Consider the following 9439-nt stretch of genomic DNA (forward strand, 5'->3'; position numbering starts at 1 on the left):
AGAATTTATCCCGAGTCGGATAAACCGAAGCATTTGCATACTTTTAAGGGAAGTTTTTGAGTCGAATCTCTTATTCCCACTGTTAAAGTCGCACGGCTTCTTCTCTCGCAGTATTCTGCTTAGTTGGATAATTGCAGGACAACACTCCCCTCTGCCAATTTTGGCCCTGAAGCCAGGTCTCTTGCTCAATTTAGTGACGCGACTCCATAATGGCGTAATGCCAGCCCCAGCCCCACCCAAAGTTACATGCAATTTGTGGTCGATGGGTGGAGTATCCGTCAATCCGCTGGCTGTAACCCTATACGCTTATTCTTTGCAGAATAAGCCATAATTATAAGGACTTGCCTGGACTGATTTGCCATTAACAATCCAATCAATCACCTGTTGTTACAAACAAAATCACATGCATGTCCCCGTCTTTGAATATAAGCTTTTTCCAACTCCAACTCTGGGTTGATGGGGGTCCTGCTCCATCAACAAGGACTGTAAAGCGTTACATTGTACGCCGTGCAATAAGGACAATGGGTACTCCGGCCTGCTTCATTTGTCGTAACAACCCACAACCTGGGGTCGGGTCAGTATGTAGGCGTTATTGAGTCCAATAGCTGTCATAAAATTTAATAATGCAAATGTAATTAAGTCACCTCACCTGACCTGAGCCTGAGCCCCACATGCTCGGGTTTGCTGTCGGTTTGACTGACTGCCTGTCGCTCTCTCCTGCAACCGCACCTTAAACAAGCAAATTGATGACGTAGCCTGCCAAGAGAAGGGGAAGGAAAGCCCTAACAATTATGTGGAATGGCTTGACATTGTTACCATAAAACATCTGCAGTTAAAGAATAACTAAATCATTCAGAACTAATTATTTGAGGCTTGTATGACTTCACAGATTGTTCTCCTTCTATTCACTTGACCTACATACAGACATATGTATATAGCCATAAACCTATATAAAAAGACACCATAACCGAAATAAAATAAAATACAAATATTGGATCATAAGATGCTAGATTTTACGGTATTTTTCGCACTTAATAAGCTTAGCTTAGCTATTTTCATGGGTTTTTACGTTCAGTGAAGACCGGCCACAGCCGTGTGAGTCATTAAACAGTCATCATCTGAATGCTTAGGCAAATCCACAGTTTACCGCGAGCTGCAGGCACAGCATATCGACGAATCTGGACCGCTTTAACTGAACGTGAATGTGAACGAACAAAGCCGGTGTTCGGTGCTCGGTGTTCCAGTCAGTTGAGCAACCCCATTCATACCGAATCGGAACAAAAGCTCCCGGTGACCCGGTGGAAAGTAGAAGTTATCATTGATTCTTTGGCCAGAGGCAGAGCCAGTGTTCTGTGCCCGTTTCCATGGCAACCCTTGGGGTTCAGGAACATGAAGCGAATTAGCATGCATCAGCGCTTAGGTCCCGTCCCCCCAGTGGTTATCAGTTGTTGGATAGCCGTTCGAGTCGGCAGCAAGTTTGGCTCCGTGCAAACAGAGGAATAGCCACAAGTGTATATAGCGCTTACCTATATACCACAAACATATATTCAAAATTCTTATCAAACTCCGCGCGATTAACAGCAGAAGCAAGAGCCGCTCCTTAACCTGACACAGCTAGAGCTATGGAGCAATCACTATAAGCTCTCGATCGATATATCACACAAGATGCTTTGGCTCTTGATCTGGGACATTCTGCTGTCCCTCACACTCACAGCTTCCATGCCAGTGATTGACACCGGCTCGGCCTGCAAGGCTATGGCCACCTGTGATCCATTTCTGCCCATCTGCGCGACAGCCACCAACGAGCACCAGTTCTTCTACAGCCACTGTGAGATGTTGCGGGATATTTGCCTCACTGGAAAGGGTGAGTCATGTGCCACCAAGTATAGCCGCAATCGCTAAACAATACAACCATTTGCTTATTGTACAACAGATTGGAAATCGGACTACCTGAGCCATTGCAATGTCCACAAACTGTAACCATTCTGTCTCAGAGTGACTGAGGACAAGGCTTGCACATAGACTGAGACTGAGCAAAGTAAACGAATATTTGCCATTAGATTTTGGTATATACAAACATTTATAATAAAACGGTTTTTGAGTCTTAAATGTATTCAATGAGCGGGGTCTATTGACTACTTTTGACCAAATCGGACAGTTTTTGGCGTCTGAACTCTTTTCTTGCCTCGTCGAGCAGCACATTGTGCAGCAGATTCCGGTTCTGTGAGTGATCAGTGTCCAGCGTGGGGTACGGATTGCCCCTGAGCTCCAGCACAGACTGTCTGTAGTATGTGCCGGGATAATCTCGGGGCGCCTTATACATGCGAGTGTAGGACAAATTGTGGTTCTCATAGCGCGGCACTAGCACCTTGAAGAGCTTGTGCACCAGCTGCTTCTCCAGAAGCCAATAATCAGCCAGTTCCATGGTGGCCTTGTGCCGGTCCCCGTACCGTATGGCATTCGAGATGAGCTGCAGGAAGACACAAGCAGGAGGAATGAGAATCAGGGCGAAAATCGTCGTAAGTGGGCTTGGGCTTACCAGCTCGGCGTATCCACGAGCCTCGTCCGCGCGATTGTAGAAGAGTTCAATGCGCTCGTGCTTCATCAGCGCCGTGACGGTCTTGCGCAGCTTCAGCAGACGTCCCTCCGGGCCGTCCGGGTTCTTTAGATTACGCTTATTCGGCCGGACAGCGATACGCAGCTGCGACATTAGTTTGGTTACATCGGCTTGATTCATTTTCACCGAATTTGTGTAATTTTTACAAAACAAGAAATCACGTAATGAGCCGGCGAACAGCTGTTGGCCGTCATTCGATTGCTCCGATACCGATACACTCAATATATCGATGGCCCAGTAACAAGAACAAAAATACGAAAATTGTTGATTTGTTTATTACTAAAAATAAAATCTACCTAAGCTAGGTGCTGCAGAATACCCTGTCGCACTAGGGACTCCACCTGTGCCCGCGGCAAGTAGTGCTGGCTGTTCTTCTTAAGGTGTATCACCTCTCCGTCCTCCAGCTCGAATTTTCCGTAGTCCTCCATGCAGCGGACCTCTATGTACAGGGACTTGGGAGGACGCAGGTGGTTGGTCAGATCAAGGCCCTGTCCTTGGCTGTAGCCGGCGCTGCACATATACGCCGCCAATGACTTGGAGTAGTTGTTGAAGAACTGCACCTCCGGCTCGCACAGGGCCTGCTTGATGTCCGCGGGAATAATGGGGCCGAACTCCCAGCGCAAGGCCTTGATACGCTTGGAGCGCTCGTAGAGGTAGGCCAGCAGACACCGCTTGTTCCGCTGCAGAGCCGCGTGCCGGTAGTTCAGCAGTGGCCAAAGACTCCGATCCCCCGAGGCGTTGTAAGTGGAGGCCTGCGCCACGTTCTCCTCGAATATGGCCTTGATCTCCTCGAGCACCTGGCGCACGCCGTCGTCGTCGAAGGCGGGGATGGTTTGCGAAGATCTCTCCAGCTCCTTTAACAACTCGAAGGCTTTGTCGCCGAACAATTTGTTTGGCCGGGTCATTGTTGATGTTTGTTGCTGTTAGCGATGGTGCGATTCGAACGATGACGCGCTTAAACACGCAACTATCGCGGTCTTTGCAGTAAACAAAAATCTGTTACTGTGCCGCGAGGGTTGGTGGTCACTCCGAGTTTCCCAGAGTTTTCCCGAGTTCCCTAGACGAGCGCGGAAAAACAAGCATTTCCCTCGAAAGTGTGGCAACGTCAATAGCCCTGATTTAAGTGTAACCAGGTACTGAGAAGGGAAATATCTGTTTATCGACCTATTCCCGACATCGATTCTCGATTGTCCCACAGTATCATCGGTGTACTCGCAGCTCTAGCTTCTGGTCAAAAAATCTTCTGCTGAAAAAACTTAATTAGGTTGGAACGGTGTGGAGCCCGAAATCAACGCAAACAAATTTGCTATTGAAGCCTAGTACAACGGCCCTCTGCTAGTAACCTCACCCGCATTCGAACGAGAAAATGGCAACCGCAAACAGCGCGACAGCTGCCGGAGCAGCGAAAGACGGGGCGCCGCCAGCCCCAGCCAAGTCGTTATCCGGCATTGTGAAGCAAGTGAGTACTTTGTGGTCAGGAACTCGGTGGGGCCAATGGGGCAGCGGGCCCCTTGGACATTGGAAAGTGAAATGTATTATCTTTCATCAGCGTGGCAAACGCGGCGGCCTGTCAGGCAGCCGAGTGCAACTCTGACAAGTGCGAAAGAGACGCGCGTATAGACTCGGTGCGTGTGTGTGACACGTTGCACACGCTCGTCCGAAGAAATGAAAGTTATCGAAGGTGCCAAGCTGGCAGATTTTCTTCGGCGCGGCACGGTGTCTTGGCCTGTGTTGTTCGGACTTGGGCCTGGGGGAGGGGGGCGTTGGGCCGAGTGCCCCTGGCACGTCATCAGGATTATGCGCCGGCATTTCGTCATTCCTTTTCCTGCCTTTAACTCATTAGTAGGCGTGACGAGAATTTGCTAGTGTGCCGAACGGCGTTCGTCTCTAACCTCATCGCCACAGACGCCCTCCGAAAGGCATCTTCAGGGCCCTTGCTCGTATTTATGAATGCAATTTGTTTGGGGCAACCGCAATTCTATATCACATTCGAGCCCTGTGCATTTTTGTTGCCCTCTGACCGGGTTCAGTCGCCATTTTCAGTCAGCTCGGTGGACTTTTGTCCGAAGCGGTTCGGCCGTGATAACAATTATCAATTGCCGGAAAATGACAGCCAAGTCTTGGCAGAATCCGGCTTGCTGACGTTGGCAGCCTGGAAACAAACTCTCGGCCAAAGATTCGGACTGCCATGGCTTTGGCGCCTCCCTCAAAAAACCTGTTGATCTTCAGTAGGTACAAGCCGACGCCCTACACCTGCGTCTCAATTGTTCTGCTGCTGGTGGAATTGTAGCATAAATAGTGCATTATTTACATATCCCCGCGCCCCGCACTGTTATACATATTGAAATCCCAGCAGATTGCCCACGTACGCTCGTAGGTATTGCTGCCTGGGGCAGATCCCTAAACCGGTTTGGATGTAGGCCTTTTTGAGCATGGCCGCATATCTACCAAATTCCATTTGTCTATCTGAACAAATCGGATGACCGGCTACATATCTATGCATCCCGTTCCTATGCGTCAATGTAGCGCAGGCGCTATCCAAAACTATCTGGTGAAGCCAGCACGTGTCTTAATTTATTTATTAACAATGCTGGGAGGCATTCTTGTTTATCTATTTTTTTATTTATAATTGTAACGTAAAATCTTGAAATACATTTTAATGAGTTTAGAAATCGATAGTGCTTTTCGATAGTATCCATCGGTATTCTGCCATCTCTAGCCAGTCCGCACGTGCATTGTCTTTTAACCTCACTCTACCAGAAGATTGATAACCTCCCGCACCTTGCAGGTCCTCTCCGGCGACACGGTAGTAATCCGCGCAACCAAGGGTGCCCCGCCTCCGGAGAAACAAATTACCTTCTCCCATGTTCTGGCCCCCAAGTTGGCCCGCCGCCCCGGCGCTGGCGGTGACGAGACCAAGGACGAGCCCTGGGCCTGGGAGTCGCGTGAGTTCCTGCGCAAGAAGCTGATCGGCGTTGAAGTGACCTTCACGTTCGACAAGCCCGCCAACTCGAACCGGGAGTACGGCTTCGTATGGATCGGCAAGGACAAGGAGTCTGGCGAGAATGTGGTCGAGTCGATTGTGCGCGAGGGTTTGGTGTCGGTGCGCCGCGAGGGTCGCCCGACAGCGGAACAGCAAACCTTGATCGAGCTGGAGGACCAGGCACGTGCTGCTGGCCGCGGCAAGTGGGCATCCAACACGAGTCCCGCCGAAAAGGTTCGCAACATCAAGTGGGCTCACGAGAATCCTGCCCATCTGGTGGACATCTACGGAGGAAAGCCCGTTAAGGCCATCATCGAGCACGTGCGCGATGGCTCCACCGTCCGTGCATTCCTGTTGCCCGACTTCCACTACATCACGTTGATGATTTCGGGCATTCGGTGTCCGGGCGTCAAGTTGGATGCTGACGGCAAGCCCGACCTTAGTGTGAAGGTGCCTTTCGCTGACGAGGCCCGGTACTATGTGGAGACTCGCCTGCTGCAACGCGATGTGGAAATCCGGCTGGAATCGGTAAACAACTCCAACTTCATTGGGTCGATTTTGTACCCGAAGGGCAACATTGCGGAGTCTCTTCTGCGCGAGGGCCTTGCCAAGTGTGTGGACTGGTCCATGGCAGTGATGAAGACTGGTGAGTTTGACCTGTAGTGTTAGCCAAGTTAATAACCCCCGCAGCTCGTTTGCACAGCACAGCACCGAATTGGTTAATGACCTTTTGTTGTGCTGTTCACTGTTTGCAATCGGTTGCCAAATTAAAGACGGACTCCAAGAATGTTGCGACATTTATTAATGGTTGCTGTGTTCATTTCACCCCGTCGACATTGCCTGCTCCACAATTGAGCATTTATTAATGCCTTTAAACTATGCTAATACATTAATTTTCTGGGTCACTTTGCAGGCGCCGATAAACTGCGTGCTGCTGAGCGCATTGCCAAGGAGAAACGCATCCGCCAATGGCAAGACTATCAGGCCAAAACACCAGCCTTCAACTCGAAGGAGAAGGACTTTGCAGGCACAGTAGTCGAGGTCTTCAATGGCGATGCAGTCAACGTGCGACTGTCGAACGGCCAGGTGAAGAAGGTCTTCTTTTCGTCCATAAGGCCACCACGTGACCAGCGGGCGGTGGTTGGAACCGATGGCGAGGAGATAGTCAAGGCTCCTCCTCGCGGCAAGAACTACCGGCCACTCTACGAGATTCCCCACATGTTCGATGCCCGCGAATTTCTGCGCAAGAAGCTTATCAACAAGAAGGTTCAGTGCAATCTGGATTACATTTCACCGCCCCGCGAGAACTTCCCTGAGAAGTACTGCTACACCGTGCTGATCGGGGGTCAGAATGTGGCCGAGGCCATGGTGGCCAAGGGCTTGGCAACGTGTGTGCGCTACCGCCAGGACGACGATCAGAGATCTTCCGCCTATGATCAACTCATTGCTGCCGAACAGCAAGCCATTAAGGGGCTGAAGGGCTTGCACGCAAAGAAGGACAATGCCACGCTGCGCGTTAACGATCTGACTGTTGACCATTCCCGTATCAAGGTCCAATACTTGCCCTCATGGCAGCGGGCCCTGCGCTCTGAGGCCATCGTTGAGTTCGTAGCCAGCGGGTCGCGCCTCCGTCTGTTTGTGCCAAAGGACAGCTGCCTGGTAACATTCCTTTTGGCTGGCATTTCGTGTCCGCGCTCTTCCCGCCCGGCGCTGAATGGAGTACCTGCCCAGGAAGGAGAACCCTTTGGCGACGAGGCTCTGACCTTTACGCGGGAACGTGTCCTGCAACGCGACGTCTCCGTGCATATCGATACCACCGACAAGGCTGGATCTTCGGTGATTGGTTGGCTATGGACGGACACCGGTGCCAATCTGTCGGTGGCCCTTGTGGAGGAGGGTTTGGCGGAGGTCCACTTCAGTGCCGAGAAATCCGAGTACTTCCGCGTACTGAAGAGTGCCGAGGACCGTGCCAAGGCCGCCAAGAAGAACATCTGGGCCAACTATGTGGAGCAAGTGCCTGAGGAGAAGGCAGTCGTTGAGGAGGAGAAGGAGGACAAGGTGGTAGCGGAGCGCAAAGTCAACTACGAGAACGTGATTGTCACTGAGATTACCGAAACTCTAACATTCTTTGCGCAGTCGGTGGAGAGCGGATCCAAGCTCGAAACTCTGATGAGCAAGCTCCATGCCGACTTCCAGTCCAACCCTCCCATCGCTGGATCGTACACGGCCAAGCGCGGCGACCTTGTGGCCGCCCAGTTCACTCTGGATAATCAATGGTACCGCGCCAAGGTGGAGCGAGTCCAGGGCAGCAACGCCACCGTCCTGTACATCGATTATGGCAACAAGGAGGTGAGTGTAGATGAGAGATTTAGACGTAGTAGTTTCCGCAAGCTCCTTAGATCCGTTTCCGGCTTGAAGCGAAACGCATGAGTCATAAGCTTGCTATACCAAAAATATGCTTTTCCTGTGACTGTCATGTGGAGCCTGAGGGCGTAGCCCAAACCCTTCAGCTGCAACAAATGTGTTCTGTTTCCAAACTGTTTGGTATTGCCTTCGAACGTACCGAGGAGGCCCCATATTTTTTGGGGCAGCCAACGTCAATAGAAGTAGCTTTGCCTGCGTGTGAGGAGAGAGCGCAGAGTAGCTGGGGGCGTCCAAACCAAGCTTCCACGAATGTCCTCGAGTAGCAACACACCCACACAAACATAGTTTTCTGATCCAATACAGGGATATAGTCTAATATAACCTCTTTGTCTTTTAGACTCTGCCCACCAGCCGCTTGGCCGCCTTGCCCCCAGCCTTCAGCAGCGAGAAACCGTACGCCACCGAGTACGCGCTGGCCTTAGTCGCCCTGCCCACGGACAACGAAGACAAGGAGGAGGCTCTGCGTGCCTTCTCCGAGGACGTCTTGAACCACAAGGTTCAGCTCAACGTGGAGTTGAAGGTGCACGGGGCACCCCACCTGGCCACGCTACATGATCCAACCACCAAGGTGGACTTTGGAAAGCAGCTTGTCGCCGAGGGCCTGGTGTTGGCCGAAAAGCGTCGCGAGCGCAAGCTCAAGGAGCTTGTGGACCAGTACAGAGCCGCGCAGGAGGCAGCACTGGCGGCGCATCTGGCCATCTGGAAGTACGGCGACATTACACAGGACGATGCGCCCGAGTTCCGCTAAAAGATGGCTATACATAGGAGTAGGCCTGTGGCGTGGAGCGCGTTGCTAGCCGAAATGTTTGTCTGCCACATACCCGCCCTTTATATACATAACAAGAAGCAACAACTTAAAGAATATGAAATTACTAATTCTATCTATACACACACCAATATATATGATGCATATACCACATTGGAGAACATACATACATCTGAGCAATGGCATGGAAGATCAGAGGATCGCAGTGCAGTACACTTTGTATGCTTTAAGCAGCTCGCGAATTATCACCAACTACTTGGGTTATATTTTTTTCAATAATGATCATGATCCTTTAAATAAATATTTGACACAACCTAGCAGCAATTCGACCTTTTAAAAGCTCCCCCGACCTCCCCACAAACAATAATTATAACGGATCCGGATGCGGATGCATGAGAAAAATGTGTAAACCTCAAAATGTCTCTTAAATTTGCAGATTTATGTTATTGTAAACTGTTTTTGCATTAATGAGTAAATACAATTAAATAATTTTTTATAAAACCAAGTACGTGAAATTCATTAACATTCTCAATTTATGAAAATAGTTTAAACACGAGCATTTCTGGGTGTCAAAGTGCTCAATGTTTAAACTGCTTTTCAAATCTAGTTTTACCCGCCAGCAATAACGATGGCCAACTATCGATGACAG

The 9439-nt window shown here is 50.3% G+C and overlaps 4 protein-coding genes across 4 annotated transcripts; 2 read left to right on the forward strand and 2 right to left on the reverse strand.

The window, feature by feature from the left end:
* The first annotated feature begins 1169 nt into the window (after nt 1–1169).
* Nucleotides 1170–2109, forward strand: LOC108079020 (uncharacterized). Its single transcript, XM_017173199.3, has 2 exons — nt 1170–1864; nt 1934–2109. The coding sequence occupies exons 1-2, from the start codon at nt 1666–1668 to the stop codon at nt 1978–1980; spliced, it is 246 nt and encodes an 81-aa protein (XP_017028688.1). The 5' UTR covers nt 1170–1665; the 3' UTR covers nt 1981–2109.
* On the reverse strand, nt 2057–2816 carry mRpL17 (mitochondrial ribosomal protein L17). The gene is made up of 2 exons (XM_017173312.2): nt 2540–2816; nt 2057–2470 (listed from the first exon to the last, which is right to left on the reverse strand). The coding sequence occupies exons 1-2, from the start codon at nt 2735–2737 to the stop codon at nt 2129–2131; spliced, it is 540 nt and encodes a 179-aa protein (XP_017028801.1). The 5' UTR covers nt 2738–2816; the 3' UTR covers nt 2057–2128.
* A 54-nt stretch (nt 2817–2870) lies between these two features.
* LOC108079086 (DNA replication complex GINS protein PSF1-like) lies at nt 2871–3774 on the reverse strand. Its single transcript, XM_017173311.3, has one exon. The coding sequence runs from the start codon at nt 3520–3522 to the stop codon at nt 2914–2916; it is 609 nt and encodes a 202-aa protein (XP_017028800.1). The 5' UTR covers nt 3523–3774; the 3' UTR covers nt 2871–2913.
* A 41-nt stretch (nt 3775–3815) lies between these two features.
* Nucleotides 3816–9295, forward strand: Tudor-SN (Staphylococcal nuclease domain-containing protein 1). The gene is made up of 4 exons (XM_017173310.3): nt 3816–4076; nt 5406–6246; nt 6514–7949; nt 8362–9295. Exons 1-4 carry the CDS (start codon nt 3984–3986, stop codon nt 8770–8772), a joined length of 2781 nt encoding a protein of 926 aa, XP_017028799.1. The 5' UTR covers nt 3816–3983; the 3' UTR covers nt 8773–9295.
* The last annotated feature ends 144 nt before the right edge of the window (nt 9296–9439 follow it).

The sequence above is a fragment of the Drosophila kikkawai genome, chromosome 3L (genome assembly GCF_030179895.1).
Source record: "Drosophila kikkawai strain 14028-0561.14 chromosome 3L, DkikHiC1v2, whole genome shotgun sequence".
Classification (NCBI taxonomy): Eukaryota; Metazoa; Arthropoda; class Insecta; order Diptera; family Drosophilidae; genus Drosophila; species Drosophila kikkawai.